This window comes from Haemaphysalis longicornis, unplaced genomic scaffold (assembly GCF_048455015.1).
Source record: "Haemaphysalis longicornis isolate Haplotype H1 unplaced genomic scaffold, Haemaphysalis longicornis Haplotype H1 scaffold_1, whole genome shotgun sequence".
Lineage (NCBI taxonomy): Eukaryota > Metazoa > Arthropoda > Arachnida > Ixodida > Ixodidae > Haemaphysalis > Haemaphysalis longicornis.
Genome location: NW_027526203.1, coordinates 86,689,467 through 86,706,855, shown reverse-complemented (window position 1 = coordinate 86,706,855; position 17,389 = coordinate 86,689,467). Strand labels below are relative to the sequence as shown.

At 52.6% G+C, this 17,389-nt stretch overlaps 1 protein-coding gene across 3 annotated transcripts in view; it reads left to right on the top strand.

The window, feature by feature from the left end:
• The window catches only part of LOC144177877 (lysyl oxidase homolog 2-like), a 374,790-nt gene that overhangs the window by 103,540 nt on the left and 253,861 nt on the right, over positions 1–17,389 (top strand). For all 3 annotated transcript variants that reach the window (XM_077705479.1, XM_077705469.1, XM_077705460.1), the window contains exon 2: positions 1,791–2,080. In XM_077705479.1, the coding sequence (XP_077561605.1) occupies positions 1,791–2,080 (290 nt within the window). The remainder of the gene's footprint in view (positions 1–1,790; positions 2,081–17,389) is intronic.

Here is a 17,389-nt window from a genome sequence, read left to right as displayed (position 1 = left end):
TGCACAAACGCTCTCCTGCGCTCCAGTCTCGCAGCGCACCGCTGTCGCTGCGGGGAACCACCACCCCGCATATTGGCAACCGGACGCAGCAAGCCCACGGTTAAAACTCTCTCATCCTCGTGGTATACCACGATGCAACACCTAGCTTCTACGGGCGTCCACGCGCGGCACTGCATGTACCGCAGGCCACGCGCTCGCAGTGTCGCGTTTCAATCCATGAGCACTACGTTTAAGAGTACGAGTACAGGTGACGACGTCTGGGTGGGTGAGGATGCTAGGGGGATTCCCCCTCCTCTCAGTGGAGGGGGCCTGAGTGGGCCTGAGAAATAATAGCAATGGCTGTACACCACCACGATGGAAGGTGTTACGGTCAGAGGAGCTGTGAAAATGAGGATAGAGCACCAAGGCCACTAGCAACTGGAGGAACTTCGCTCTTTTTTGCTCTCATTTACAAAGTTTACCATCTGCTACGCCATCACCGCAATCACAACCCGAATGTGGTAGTACGTCGAGCTCTACGCCCCGATGCACACAATCATCTTCACCTCACAGTATTCGCCATATCGCAGCACGGCAGTTGTTCGTGTGGTGATCTCTGGCACATTCATACCCAGCTTTCTCGCTCAAAATGCCAACCTCTCAGGCAAACAACTTTAGGAAAGTGATATTTGGCATAACGGCAGAAGTCAACGTGAAGATGAAAACGCTAAAAGACGTTTCCAGGATCCTGAACAGTTTTTGTGTAATTCGCTGTCAAATCTTACTCCCCATGCATTTGTATGGGATAGTTGCCATGGCTCAGGAACCTAGTCGCGCAACGTGCGCGACTTGAAACTGTGCAGAAAACAATTATTCACCCCAAATATGAGCTTTGCCAAATAACATTTTATTTCGTTAAAAACTTGCAGAGTAATCACTGTTGAAAGGACTGCCATGAGCGGGAAAGCTGCACATGGTTGCAACGTGGCTTGTAGGATAGGAAGTGCAGAACTAGCGATGGCAAACTTCGTCCTCGATTCTTCAGGAGATTGGTCGGTGTCGTCGTGGTCGCCGTTTCTCCGACGAGGGCTTAGCACGCCGGCTTCACCCGTGAGCTGGCTGGCTCAGGACAGCACACAACGCGTAGCCGAGTGTGCTGTCGTAGCCGAGAATCATCGTACTAGCGAACACTCAAGTAACCAGCCACGACAACGTAACACGCGGATAGTATCCAAGCTGAGAGCGGAAGAAACTGGGGCGTCCATAATAACACCCGGAAAAAGAAACTCGGCACACGGCGCTGCATTGGCTGCATTGGCTGCATTCGGGCTCGAGGCGTGCGGACAATTTTAAAAGTTATCCGCGCGAGGCGTGCGGACAGTTCTAAAAATTATCCGCGCGAGGCGTGCGGATAGGGACAGCCATATAAAGAGCGTTTCCCGTCTTCTTCGCACGTACGTTCATAGCGCAGTCAGGAGCGCGTTTCGTACCTCACATTGCGGCGAAAGAGCTGGTGGTTCAAATCCCAGCGCAGCCGCGTCAATCGAAGTTTTTCTGCCCATGTCATTTCAGGGACGGATATGACGTCACTTAGATCTTGATGGACGCCGGCATGAAACACTTTCGTGTTAAAAATAAAGCGGAAGCGGAAGGCGTATGTGGCGTGACGAGAAAATCGCGCAGTGCCGCTCAGTGCTGGCGATAACTATAGCTTCCGCAGTGGTTTCATACGCGAAGGAAAGAGTGAAAGCGTTTATCGAAAGTTTTGCAGGTTCCCTTTATCAAACCTGCGCTATTCTTTTCTTCTCCAGTGACCTCCGGCAGACCGCATTTTCGCTGCTCTTGGTGGTAACGGTGCTCTTGGTGAGCAGCGTTCCGTCTAGCGGCGGCGAAGAGGAAGGCAGCCTGCGCCTGGTGATCGGCGCCCGAGTGACGACGCACGAGGGCCGCGGAAACGTGGAGGTGTTCCACGCGGACCGCTGGGGCGCCGTGTGCGACGACGAGTGGGACACGCGCGAGGCCCAGGTCGTGTGCCGCATGCTGGGGCGGGAGAACGCGTCGGCACGCGTGGCGGTCAACGGCCACTTTGGGAAGGCACTCAGTGAGTACACGCTGGCGCGGCAGCACTCGCGGGTGAGCCGCTGGTTGCGACTTGTGGCGCAAGTTCACCGCTTTCAAAGAGCTAGTCAGACCACGCCGACACAGAATGGTTTAATTAAAATGAAACTGCGTCTTGGATGCTTACTCAGGCGGAGTAACGCTAGAAAAAAGAAATCCTGGAGCAGTTTAATGGACGCCGCCACCGAAAAACAGGTTGCTACGCCTGCCGAGACGAAGAGGCAAAACTAATTTAAATAAATAGTAGATGCCCCTAGGTTGGAATTAAAATAAATATCAGTCCAGCCACACTTCGATGTAGTGGGAGAGGGCAAAACATGTACATTGCGTTGCGCCCGCAGGGTCGAGGGATCGAAACCAGGCGCCGGATAGTATGTTTTTATATAGTGTAGGGGGAGGGCTGCGGACTGCGACTACGGACGCCTACGGACGTCAACGGGGGTGACATCGTGAGTTACTGAAATGCTCTGCATTTAAAAACATCAATGCAGTTTATTCGTCAAGTTACATGGTTACATATGTTATTTAATTTCCTGTTTACGGTCCACGTTGGGGGTGTCTAGAGTACAACCTTGAGTCCTAGCCGATGGTTCGCTGATGTTTAAGCGCAACCGTTAAGTATTTTTTGTACCCTCAGGAAAAAGTGAAAAATCATTATATATATATATATATATATATCTATATGTATATATATATATATATATATAAGAGAAGAAAAACTTCGAACAAGGTAAAAGCACGATTGTGGCCTACGTTTCAGCAAAGAGAACTTGCTTTCCTATATATATATATATATATATATATATATATATATATATATATATATATATATATATATATATATAGATATATATATTTATATATATATATATATATACACATATATATATATATATATATATATATATATATATATATATATATATATATATATATATATATATATATATATATATATATATATCATCTTCTTCCCCTGACAAGTCTTGGCGCCGTGTCTTGATTGGACATAATCCTACCTCCCTCTTCCGCATGGTTGATGCTGCTACGGCGCATACCTCGATGGCTTGATGGCCTGTTGCATCTGCTCAATACCCTCCCTGCCCGTGCGAAAGGAGCCAATCTGGTGACTGAGGGTGATGTAGAGACGTAGTAAAGTGGGGGACACATGCGCGGAGAGCGACGCGTTCCCGCTCCTGTTTTTTTAGATGCGACGCATCTCTTGCTCTCGGGTATGTCCCTCCAGCGTCGTCGCGGCGTCCGCACACCACCTGCGCATGCGCAAACTCTCCTCCGTTCTTTTCGCCAACAGCTGTGTGCTCTGTCTCATTATCATAACAGCTGCGCGCGCTTCGCTGACGCTTCTCTCTCGCATTTGCTCTCGCTGCGCATGCGCAAGTCTCCTCCGTTCGTCTCCTCTCCATCAAGTGCTGAATATAAAGCGGTGAGCGCGCTGCGCCGGATCAGTCAAGTGCGTTCGCTTGACTGCGCTTGACTTTGCTTGTGCTTCGCTTGACGACGACGACTCCGTTGCTTCTTCCGATGTAGTGCGATGGAAGCAACAGTCCCGTCAGCGAGTGGTTTGACACAATCGAGTACCAGCGTCAATCCAAACGCTGATGGCAACGTTACTTCAACTGAAGACAAGGCTGCGAAGCGACGGACACGTGACGCTGAACGTTTCACGTGGTTTAGAGAATCAACCCACCGGAAACGCCAATTGAACCCCCCGATGCGTCGCATCACATCAGGGTTCCCTCGCGGGAAGATGGGCGTAATTTTGCCCTCCCCCTGAGCAGTCGTCTGGCCTTCGTGCGTGCTCCTGGCCGCTGCCGGACCGGTTTTGAGAGTGCGAAGGCGCGTGCGGATACGCCTACTTTTCTGTTCATGTGTGGAGAAAAGTGGAGAAAAAAAATTTTTCTCCATTTTCTTATTTTCTAAATTCTTTATCTTGAGCTACTACATCCTCTCCTTTGCTTTCCGAGGTCTTCTTGACTGCCAATTCTTACTTTCTGTCTTATTTTCAACGAGCCCCTCATTTCCTATTCTGATTCGCTACATGCATAGCGAGGGCCTCTGTTCTGGCAGTCTTGGTGCCATAGGGAGCTTAGAGGGTTCAACGCTGGTCGACCACTCTCGACATGTCGCAGACGCTCGAGTCACGGCCCGGGGGTTAAAAAGAAGGTCCCCTTCACCCCGAGTAGTCCGAATGGCGCTGGCTACCACCCCCAAGCGCAGGAAACAAAAAAACGTGAACATAAATACCCCAGAAAGTGGAGGCTAAAGTAGCCCCTCCGGTAGCGTAGTGGTTATCGCACCAGACCGGTATTCTGGAGGTCGTGGGTTCGGATCCCACCTGGCGGTCATTTTTTCTCCACTTTCTTATTTTCCAAATTCTTTATCTTGAGCTACTACATCCTCCCCCTTGCTTTCCGAGGTCTTCTTGACTGCCAGTTCTTACTTTCGGTCTTATTTTCAACGAGCCCCTCATTTCCTATTCTGATTCGCTACATGCATAGCGAGGGCCTCTGTTCTGGCAGTCTTGGTGCCATAGGGAGCTTAAGAGGGTTCAACGCTGGTCGACCACTCTCGACATGTCGTAGACGCTCGAGTCACGGCCCGGGGGTTAAAAAGAAGGTCGCCTTCACCCCGAGTAGTCCGAGTGGCGCTGGGTACCACCCCCAAGCGCAGCAAACAAAAAAAACCTGACCATAAATACCCCAGAAAGTGGAGGCTAAAGTAGCCCCGCCGGTAGCATAGTGGTTATCGCGCCAGACCGGTATTCTGGAGGTCGTGGGCTCGGATCCCACCTGGCGGGCATTTTGTCTCCACTTTCTTATTTTCCAAATTCTTTATCTTGAGCTACTACATCCTCCCCCTTGCTTTCCGAGGTCTTCTTGACTGCCAATTCTTACGTTCTGTCTTATATATATATATATATATATATATATATATATATATATATATATATATATATATATATATATATATATATATATATATATATATATATATATATTGTAAAGGGGAATAGCAGTCACAATGGTAGTTGATCGTGGGGGTTTATTTAAGGCGTAGCGTAAGGCAACGGGCCGAGCGTAGGTCCAGCCGGTATGAGCTCGTGGGCGTGAACGTCCGAGTCGGGCCTTCGTCGTCTTCATGATAATCCTCAGGGCATACCCGATTGGGCAAATGGCGCTTCGGCATCTAATATTGTTGTGCAGCGTTAACTCTTCTCGTTACAATTGCCCCCGGTGCAAAAGGAGCCATCCTGGCTACTCCAGGGCCCAACAAAACTAGAGGGTCGTAGTATGGCTTTAACCGATCCACGTGAACAATTTCACGCCCTCGGCGGCGATGATCTGTAGTTTGTGCAACTGGTTCCACAAGGTAATTGACGGGCGAAGTCCGCTCAATGACTCTGTACAGGCCATGGTACTTGGTGGTCAGTTTTGGGGAGAGACCGGCTGTTGAGCAGGACACCCAAAGCCACACAAGGGAGCCGGGATCAAAACTGCGATCTTTGACGCATTCGTCGTGACGATGCTTCTGGCGCTGCTGATCGGTCGATGTAAACGAACGGGCCAGTCGACGGCATTCCTCGGCGCGACGCGCAAGGTCTGAAATCGGCGTAAATTCTGTTGCGTCGGGCTTGTTAGGGGAGTATCGTGTCGAGTGTGCAGGACGGCTCTCGCCCATACAACAAGAAAAACGGCGAGAATCCCGTGGTCGTCTGCGTTGCCGTATTGTAAGCAAATGTTACAAACGGGAGTGCGAGGTCCCACTTCGATTGGTTAGCAGACACGTTCATGGAGAGCATGTCACCAACGGTGCGATTGAAGTGTTCCGTGATCCCGTTCGTTTGTGGATGCTATGATGTGGTAGTCCGATGAACGACGTGGCACTCAGAGAGCAGTGCTTCAATAACCTCAGACAAGAAAACCCGCCCTCGGTGGCTGAGAAGCTCCTGAGGTGCCCCGTGTCGAAGAACAAAACGGCGAAGCAGGAAGGACGCTAGTCGCCAGCCGTGGTGGCCGGAAGAGCATCTGTTTCGGCGTACCGAGTAAGGTGATCCACGGCGACAATGATCCATCAGTTTCCGGCTGCAGTAGACGGAAGTGGGCCATACATGTCGATGCCCACACGTTCGAATGGCTTTGCTGGGCATGGTAGTGGCTGCAAAGGACCGGCAAGGCGGGCGGCGGCGATTTTAGGCGTTGACATTCAGGGCAAGAGCGCACCTACTTGCGTACGAAGATATACATGCCACGCCAGTAGTATCGCAGGCGAAGACGCTCATAGGTCTTTAGTACGCCAGCATGACCGCAACTTGGATCAGCGTGAAATGAGGTGCATATGTCGCTGCGCAAATGACGGGGTATGACCAGCAGCCACTTTCGGCCGTCGGAGCAGTAGTTGCGGCGGTAGAGTAGCTTGTCACGGAGGGCAAAGTGAGAAACCTGCCGGCGTAGGGCCCGAGATCCCCCGGCAGGCGATGTACCGGAGAGCATCCCAATAAGAGAAGCAATCCACGGGTCCTTGCGTTGCTCGGTTGACATGTTGCTGACTGCAAGAGGTGACAGACGTAAGTCAATATTACTTGAGGCAAGGCAGCAACCTTCAGCAGGCACTGGTGAGCGTGAAAGAGCATCAGCGTCAGAGTGCTTGCGACCTGAACGGTAAATTACCCGGATGTCTTATTCTTGCAGTCGAAGAGCCCACCGACCAAGACGACCCGAGGGATCCTTGAGGGAGGAGAGCCAACAGAGTGCATGATGATCGGTGACGACATCGAATGGGCGACCATACAAGTAAGGGGGGAACTTGCGCAGTGCCCAAATTATCGCCAAGCACTCCTTCTCTGTTACAGAATAGTTCGACGCGGCTTTCGTCAGCGTACGGCTCGCGTATGCTACGACGTACTCGTCAAAACCGGGCTTTCGTTGGGCAAGCACGGCACCGAGGCCGATCCCACTAGCATCATTGTGGACCTCGGTTGGGGCGGACGGGTCGAAGTGCCGCAGTATCGGCGGGGATGTGAGTAGGTGCCGTAGCGTCACAAATGCTTCGTCGCAGGAGAGTGACCATGCAGATATGTCACTGGCACCACCGAGGAGCTGAGTTAAAGGCGAAATTATGCTGGCGAAGTTGCGTACGAAGCGTCTAAAATACGAGCAAAGACCGATAAAGCTCCGAAGCGCCTTTATAGAGGTCGGCTTCGGAAATTCGGCTACGGCTCTCAGCTTCGTATCATCTGGGAGGATCCCGTCCTTCGAAACGAGGGGTCCCAGGATCGTCAGTTTGCGCGCAGCAAAAGGACACTTTTTCAGATTCAGCTGCAGCCCAGCTCTTGCAAGGCAGGTCAAAACTTGCCGCAGGCGGCCGAGGTGCGTTTTGAAGTCCGAAGAGAAAACAACGACGTCGTCCAGATAGCAAAGACACGTCTTCCACTTTAGTCCGCTCAAAATACTGTCCATCATTCGCTCAAAGGTGGCAGGAGCGTTGCAAAGCCCGAACGGCAATACATTAAATTCATAAACACCGTGAGGGGTAACAAAAGCAGTTTCCTCTCGATCTGCTTCCGCCATCGGGACCTGCCAGTACCCGGAGCGAAGGTCTAGCGACGAGAAGTATTCTGCTCCCTGCAAACAGTCGAGGGCGTCGTCGATGCGGGGAAGGGGATACACGTCCTTGCGGGTTATGGTGTTCAAACGGCGGTAGTCGACGCAAAACCGAATGGACCCATCCTTCTTTTTCACAAGAACCACGGGTGACGCCCAGGGACTCTTGGAGGGACGAATAATGTCACACTGAAGCATGTCATTCACGTGGTCTTCAATGATGCGTTGTTGTGCCGGTGATACACGTTACGGTCGTTGTCGAAGCGGGGCATGCGAGCCAGTATCGATGGCGTGGCTCACAACGGACGTACGGCCAAGAGAACTTTGCCCACTATCGAAAGATGAAGAAAACTGGCTCAGAAGTGCAGTAAGCTGCGCTCGTTGGGTGGCGTCCAAATTTTCGTCGATTGAGCGGCAGAAAATCTTGGGACATGTTTCATCCCGTGTGCATGGCGTAGTAGCGCTCAGCTCGTCGACTTGGAGATGGGGCGCATCATCAAGAAGCTCCGTAACAAGACGGGGATCGACCGGCTCTACAAAGCCGAGTGTTTCGCCGTGTAAAAGGCCGCGCGAAGTCGTCGACTGGTTCGTAATCATCATTGCACTCGCGCCATTGCGAATCGTCAAAAGGGCGAGGGGTAGCGGAACACATCTGTGGTGGAAGAAAATGTCGGATGGCGTAAAAAGCACCGTGGCCTCAGGAATAGATGTGCAGCAAAGAGGAACAAGAACGGAAGAACGGGGTTGGACGACAGTGTCTTCGGCGATGACCACCTTGGCGTTAGGAGCACAGAAGGAATCTTCCAAGAGAGCGAAAACTCGACTTTGGCAGGTGCACACCGTATGACGGCATGATGGCGCGACAAAAAGTCCCAACCCAGGATTACATCATGAGAGCAAGATGGCAGGACGACAAATTCAACGGTGTAGAGAATATTCTGAATAACGACACGGGCCGTGCATGCTGCTATGGGCATAATCTGTTGTGCACTGGCGGTGCGCAAGGATAGTCCGGAAAGTGGAGTCAGAACCTTTCGAATTGAGCGGCATAGGTCGGCGTGAGCGACAGAAACTGCAGCCCCAGTGTCGATTAGGGCAGTAGTGGGGATATCTTCAACAAACACATCAATAACATTTCCGGGCGGGACGTGAGGACTTTTAGCTTTGGAGGGCGACGCAGCTCTTGCCTCGGGAACTGCGGCTGTTAGTTTTCCTCCCCAGTGCTGGCAGAGCGGGGCCGCATAGGCAACAGCGAGCGACGACGTGGAGAAGGAGATCGGCGGTTGGTGGACGTAGTAGAGCGGTCAGGCGGCAGCGACGTCATCGGCGGATCAGTGGCGACTGGAGGCATTGGCTGCGGAACAATATACGGCTGGGCGTAAGCAGGGTCGTAGTACGGAGCCTGTTGGAAGGTGTCCGGAGGCGGCGTACGACGGCGGCAGTAGCGAGCTACATGTCCAGCGATTCCGCATACAAAGCATATAGGACGATTGTCCTGCGTACTCCACGTGCGCGTGGGAGGAGGACCTACCCACAGCCGTTTGAAGACGGCTCGCCTGCACGACATTCGGAATCAGAGTGGTCTGCAACGGACGCAGTGGCAGATTAGGCTGGGCTGGTGGAGCATGCGGGTGCATCACTCGAGGGTTGACCGAAGGAGCAGGCCGCAGAGGTGACCTCCATGCAGCTTCGGCGTACGTTATGGGGCCGGCGACCGGCGCCTGGTAGTGGGCAGTTGGTAGTGCCTCAGCGACCTCTTCTTGCATCACGTGCCTCAGTGCAGGAGCTAGAGGGGACGACAGTTCCATGGTATACGGCAGGAGGGACACCTGGCGAGCCACCTCTTCCCGAATAAAATTATTTATCCGGGTGAACAGCGTCGGGTCGTTTGTGTAGGTCGCAGCCAAACTCGACAGGGGCTCGGCTTGAGCGCAAGCTTCCCGAGTTAGGGCCCGTTGCTTTCGAAGCTCGTCGAAGCTCTGACACAAACATACGACGTCGGCTATCGTTTGGGGATCCTTGGACAGCAGCATCTGGAACGCGTCATCGTCCACTCCTTTAAGGACGTGCCTGACCTTGTCCGTTTCCGTCATCGACGGGTCGACCCGCTTGCACAAGTCTACCACGTCCTCGATGTAGCTGGAGATTGTTTCACCAGCTTGTTGGCCGCGTACACGCAACTGCTGCTCGGCATGGAGCTTGAGTACAGCTGGGCGGCCGAATGCTGCCACAAAGCGGGTGCGGAAGGCAGACCAGGTAGTAATGTCTGATTCATTGTTCGCGTACCACCGCCGGGCGAGCTTATCAAGGGCGGAAAACACGTTATGCAGCTTAGTCGGATCATTCCATTTGTTGTAGGCACTCACACGCTCATAGGACGACAGCCAGTCTTCGACATCAGTGTCGTCCTCGCCAGTGAATATTGCCGCGAACCATACATTGGGTTTGTTTATTTGTGTTTTGCTTTTACCGCCCGGCTGCGACGGTCTGTGTTATCTCTGCGCCAAGGGAAGCGCGTGTTCTATTCTTTCTTTCTGTGCCGCATGTGTTATCTGTTGTGATAGGGAGAGCATTCCGATCTAACGTGAACAGCCCAGAATAATCTTCTTGGATCTACTATGTTCTCGATGCGAATCGACGTTTCGATAACCACGCGCGCCAAAAGATAAAAAGCCTGCAGTGCGGACGCCGGGGCATTCGATTCGACGACACTCGCCTGTTCAAGTCACTTTGTTGACCGCTGCTTCGCCGCCTCTGTATTCTTTTGAGTTGTTAGGGGACCACAAGTTCGCTCCAATAAACGTGTTTCTCATTCAAGACAACTGCATCGTCCTTGTCTTCGTGACATCTGGTGGAGGTGCGGGGTATGCACCCTTCATGCCCACTACAACCTCGGGAAGCCGCCAAGCCAGTCCAACAAGAGCCAGCCTCCGCCTGCAAGATTTACCACCCGAGTTCGGTTTGATGCCAGAAGGGCCCAAGAAAAGGAACGCTGCAACCAACACCATGGTGCAAGAAACAACGTCGCCAATCGTCCTGCAGCAGCCCCGGGAACCGCCATCCTTCCGGGGAGCCCCCGCTGAAGACCCCGAAGAATGGTTGGAGAAGCTGAAGCGCGTCCGCATCTTCAACAGGTGGGACGACAAAGAAACTTTCCGGCATGTCTTCTTTTACTTAGAAGATGCTGCTCGAACTTGGTTCGAGAACCATGAGAGTTCTTTGACCGACTGAACTCACTTCAAAAGGGAGTTCCTGAAGACATTCACTACCGTTGTGAGAAAAGAGCGAGCTGCGCTTTTGCTTGAAACTCGGACACAACACCCCAATGAAGGGGTCGTGATCTTCGTTGAGGAGATGAAGCAACTATTTCGCCGCGCGGACCCCGAAATGACGGAAGAAAAGAAGTTACGCTTCTTGATGCGCGGTGTGAAGGAGGAGCTGTTTGCTGGACTTGTCCGCAACCCGCCCAAAACCATCGCTGAATTCGTGACCGAAGCTAGCACGATTGAGAAGGCTCTCGAAATGCGTGCTAAGCAGCATAACCGGAACTTTGTTGGCGCGGCCAGTGCGAACTACGTAGACAACATGCGGATTCCGGCTGATAGCCTACGCGAGACCTTCCGCGCAGTAGTGAGAGAGGAGCTGCGGAAACTTTTCCCGACGACGCCGCAACCCCAAGTCGCTTGCCTAACTGACGTGATCCGGGAAGAAGTTCAAAACGCTTTGGGAACTTCTGTGGCATACGAAGTACACTGCGAGCCCCAAGCTATGACGTACTCCGCGGCTGTTCACCGACCCCGCCCTGCTCCAACACGTCGTCAAGAGGCACGTCGTCAAGAGGCCCCGCCCTACCGCCACCCACTGTCGCCCGCCCGACCCCCGGTAGCACAAACCCAGACGCCGAGGAAGACTGACGTATGGCGAACACCGGATAATGGTCCTCTGTGCTACCACTGCGGAGAGGCCGACCACTTCTACGGTCGCTGCCCATACAAGAGACTCGGACTACATGCTTTCTCCGTCGACGCACCACGCCCCCGACCCGGCCAGCACCCATCTGAGATCGAAGAATACCTGTCGAACACCAGGCGTGGAGCAGCCCGTTTCAACCGTTCGCCGTCGCCCTACCCGTACCAGTCGCCGGACCGCCGTAGCAGTGCTGACTTCGCACGTGGAAGGTCTCCCAGCCCACGCGGGGGAAACTAAAGGCGGCAACTTCTGGAGGTGAAGTTGCTCTACGGCGAAAAACTGGAAACCCTCCAACGACGCAAGGACGCGCTGAAGACCGTGATTCACGACATGCCCTCATCCCGACGACCCGACCTAACCCTGACGAGACTCCCGAACACGACGACACGACGACAGCTACACGGCGCGACGCGTACCCGACCTGACTGAGACGTCCGTTGAGAAGAATAGGACAACGACGATGCACAGTGCCCGACCATCAACACGTACAAGCAGAGATACGACGCCCCGACGAACCCGGAACTCGAGGAAGACTGCATCTGACGTCAAGGTGTCCATCGACGGCTTTGACGTAGTCGCCCTCGTAGACACGGGAGCTGACTATTCGGTAATGAGCGGACCATTTGCGTCTAAACTGAAGAAAGTTATGACCAGATGGGACGGTCCGCACATACGCACGGCAGGAGGCCACCTCGTGACGCCAAGTGGAACGTGCACATCGCGCGTCACCATAGACGGCACAACGTACCCTGCGGCGTTCGTCGTTCTGCCTAATTGCTCCCGCGACGTAATTCTTGGAATGGGCTTTTTGATGGACAACGGTGCAATAATCGACCTGCAGACTAAGTCAATAACTTTTTCCCCCCATCACTCCATGACGCCGGAACCGAACCGCGAACGACGTGCTGCTGTAAGGATTGCCGATGATCATGTCACCCTGCCACCCCGCGCAAGCTTAATGGTCGCAGTCTACTGTGAAGATGCTGCTCCTGACGTCGACGCTATCGTAGACACTGATCAAAGGGTGCTTCTCGACCGTGGTGTGTCTGTCGCAAGAGGCATTGCGCGCTTCAAGGAACACCAATCCCACATTTTGGTTACTAATTTCACCGAGGAGTACCAGCATATAAACAAGGGCGCGGCAATTGCATTCCTCGAAGAAACGCAAGAAGCAAGTGAAGTGATTGTGGTCGCCGACTTTGAAGGCACACCCGTAGAAACCTTCAAGGTCCCTCAGCCATTCGACGTGAATGCGGCGCTACCGCAAGACCAACGGAAAAACTTATTGGCTTTGCTGCGTCGCTATAGCGAATGTTTTTCGTCGAGCGCAATACTACGTCAGACCCCTCTAGCGAAGCACCAAATAATAACCGAAGGTGGATCCCCACCTACCCGACAGTCACCGTACCGCGTCTCTTCACACGAACGGGAAGCCATCCGGACTCAAGTCGACGACATGCTCAGCGACGACATTATACAGCCATCGAAAAGCCCCTGGGCTGCGCCCGTCGTACTCGTAAAGAAAAAAAAAAGATGGCACAATAAGGTTGGAACCCGCCGCGGTGGCTCAGTGGCTAAGGCGTTGCGCTGCTGAGCACGAGATCGCGGGTTCGATTCCCGGCCGCGGCGGCCGCTTTTCTGATGGAGGCGAAAAGCAAAAACGCCCGTGTGTACGAGATTTCGGCACACGATAAAGATCCCCAGGTGGTCAAAATTAATCCGGAGCCCTCCACTACGGCGCGCCTCATCGCCTGCGTTGCGTCGGCGCGTTAAACCCCAGAATCAATCAATCAAACATTAAGGTTGGAGTCTGTACTTCAACACCTTGAAAGGTTGGAGTCTGTACTCGAGGCCATTCGTACGTCGGGGTTGACGCTGAAGCCTGAAAAGTGCCGTTTCGCATACGGGGAACTCAAGTTCTTGGGCCACGTCGTCAACGCCGCGGGAGTCCTACCTGACCCGGCAAAAACTTCAGCCATTGCGAACTTCCCAAGGCAGAAGGACAAGAGGGGCGTGCAAAGATTTCTCGGGCTGTGCGCATACTACCCGCGCTTCGTCGCAAACTTCGCACGCATTGCAGAGCCACTCACGCGCTTGACGAAAGATAGCACCCCTTTCAGCTGGGAAAACGACCAAGAAAAAGCATTCGGCGAGCTGCAAAAACGCCTGCAAAGCCCGCCCGTGCTCGCTCATTTCGACGAAAATGCCGAAACGGAAATGCACACGCACGCCAGTGATATAGGCTTGGGTGCCGTCCTTGTCCAAAAGCAAAGCGGCTGTGAAAGGGTAATCGCCAATGCCAGCCGTGGTCTGTCGAAGGAGGAGAAAAACTATTCTGCCTCTGAGAAAGAGTGCCTGGCTATTATATGGGCGATTTCAAAATTTCGCCCATACGTGTATGGAAGGCCATTCAAGGTTGTAACAGACCACCATGCGCTGTGTTGGCTCGCCAATTTGAAGGACTCCTCTGGCCGTCTTGAGCGGTGGAGCTTGCGCCTGCAGGAGTTCGACGTTACAGTCGTTTATAAATCCGGCAGGAAACACTCCGACGCCGACTGCATGTCCCGCGCCCCCGTCGACCCACCACCACAAGACTCTGATGAAGACAGCGCGTTCTTCGGGATCGTGACGGAGAGCGACCTAGCCGCCCAGCAGCGTGCCGACCCCGACTTACCCGTCATAATCGAGTACCTCGAGGGATGCAACGTTGCCGTTCCTAGGACCTTCAAACGCAGCTTACCAGCATTCAGCCTGAGAAACTCCGTCCTTGTGAAGAAGAATTTCAGCCCCGGAACAAGAGCGAATTACCTTCTCGTCATCCCCGCGGACCTTCGTGACGAAATTTTGGAAGCGTGCCACGACGACCCGTTTTCCAGACATCTGGGCACAGCCCGCACTATTGGAAAAATCAAGGTCTGGTACTACTGCCCGGCCCTACCTCTGACGTCACCCACTACGTCCGGAGCTGCCGTGACTGCCAGCGACGACAAACGCCGCCAACAAGACCCGCCGGACTTCTGCAACCGATCGCCGTCCCATCGAGACCATTTCAACAGATTGGAATGGACCTTTTAGGCCCGTTCCCTACGTCACGATCACAGAACAAGTGGATTGTCGTAGCGAGACTACATGACGCGCTTCGCAGAGACCGCCGCTCTTCCGAGGGGGACTGCACAAGAAGTGGCTTGATTGATTGATTGTAGGGTTTAACGCGCCGACGCAACGCAGGCGATGAGGCGCGCCGTCGTGGAGGGCTCCGAATTAATTTTGACCACCTGGGGATCTTTAACGTGCGCCGAAATCTCGTACACACGGGCGTTTTTGCTTTTCGCCTCCATCAGAAAAGCGGCCGCCGCTGCCGGAAATCGAACCCGCGACCTCGTGCTGACCTCGTCCGTTTTTTTTTCTTTCTTTCTTCTTTTTGTTACATTCACCCTACCGAACACTGTCAGCCACCACACGTCCCCCCCCTCACCACCCTTGTCTGTCTCCACTTTTTTTTTCGTGGAATAGTAGCCGCATTCCCAGTACGCCTCCGCTCCCGGGGTTGGCAGCCCTCTTTGGTAGGTTAAATTTGTTATCGTGAACGCGCCGTCCGCGCGGTCACTCACCATTTTCTTCGATGTTGCGCGGTTCCCCCACCCCTTCTTGGACAGTCAATCATTACTCACTTCTTTGCATGCCTCCATCATGCTGTGACATGCTTTTATCATATACACGGAAACTTGTTGACCCTTACTGGCGACCGATTCAATAGTTGCTTCCACGCATGGCACACCTAGTTACTTCTTACCTGGCTAAATAATTGGTTGCGTTGCTGGCACGTGGGCTCTTCTTTGACTTCTGTGAACTTGTAAACTGCTCTGACTTTCCCCACGCCGCCGGTAATTGGTGTTTTCAGCAATGGATGTGTCACCGGCAGCTTCCGTTCTGTTTTGTGGTTCGTGTACTTTGCATTTCGTGTGTCGAGACGTTCCCTGCACTATTCATTTATTCATGTAATTCGCATGAAAAGTGTTTTTGAACAGCTCCCTGAGTTTGTCATCATGTATAGTGCCACATGTATAATGCCCTCCCTTCCCTGTTCCCTCGCCCCAACCCGCCAATGTTGTTAAACAGGGTGCACTGCTGCACACCTTCTGCACCTATATAAGCGTGCGTGCTCCAACGTTGTATGTTACTCAAGATGAAGACTGGTCCTCCAGTCGAAACGTGAGTAAACCCCTGTTCTTGTTTTTAATCGTGCGTCTACCATTTTTTCTACTATTTCTTCTGGCTCCTCGAGAAGTTTCTTTTACTGCTTACCTATCCATGAAGGAACCAGCCATGACCACGACTAAAAACATCATCTGGAAATTTCCCAAGGTCACTGCCACCACGGTGGTTATCGGCGACTCCCAGACCAAGCATCTCTACCAGCACTTTGACCCCAACCAACCAGGTACGCCTGCTTTTATCACCCAGCGCGGAGCATGCATCGGCGACGTGCAGTCCCTCCTAGACTTCGTTCCGGATACTGCAAAAACGATCTTCCTGCACGTCGGAACAAACGACCTGGCCACCGTCAATGGATCCACGTCATTCGAAAGATACAAGGCTCTCGTGGACTTGATTGGTCAAGAATGTCCGAAGGTGTCTCGTGTGTATGCGACCCTGGTGCTGCCAAGAAGCACGAACCGGCGCCTCAGGATCCGAAGTTACCGGTTTGTTGGCCGGTGCAACCCAGAGGCGTCGTTCTTCAATCGACTTCTCCGGAACTACTGCCGACGATCAAGAACGCTGTTCTACGTTGACCACGAGCTGCACTTCCATCCTGAGGCACGAGTTCTTGCAGCAGACGGCCTTCACCTCAGCTTCGAAGGTGTCGCTCTCATGGCCAGCCACCTCCATGGCATGTGCCTGTTATAATGATAATATTATCCCTAAACCAGACGGGTCCCCTGCTCGCAACTTACCAGTCACACAGCAAGAAGATGTCGAGAGTAGTAACATAGTCAACTTGTCAGATGCGGTTTTGTCCAACGCCGATTTGAGCATACTTTCTAGGGGTTTGAGTTTTTGCCCAACAAAATGGAGGTTTTTCCGAATTCCTGCTTTTTAAAGATCTGGAAAATTTTGCGCGTACCATGAGGTTGAAGGAATACTTTCATGACCGCGAAACATGTAGTGACACTGCTAAATTGCTTCCAAGCCCTCAACACTGGACACCACCCCCCCCCCCCAGCGGGACGAGTGCTTAGATATGTATATCAAAGCTGTGCTACAAGACATCATTGAAGCTTACAAAAAGCAGTCTACCTTCCGCCATAACCTCTCCACTAGTGAAAAAAAATCATTAGAATCCCTCTCTCACCAAACTGATATTGTAATTTAACCAGCTGACAAAGGTGGTGCAATAGTAATACATAACCAGCTTGACTACGTTAAAGAAGCACAGGGGCAGCTATCAGACTCGTCATTCTACAAACCACTCGAAAATTATCCTACAGCCGACTTTAAAGAAACCGTTACAGAACATCTCACTCAATTGGTGAAGGATGGAGTAATGGCAGAAAGAACCGCCCATTCACTTGTTCCGCTGAATCCTGTAGCTGGCAGGTTCTACTTGCTGCCAAAAATCCACAAAAATCCCGGCCGCCCAATCGTCTCGGGGATAGGCACCGTCACGGAACACCTTTCGCGGTACGTGGACTCGATAATTA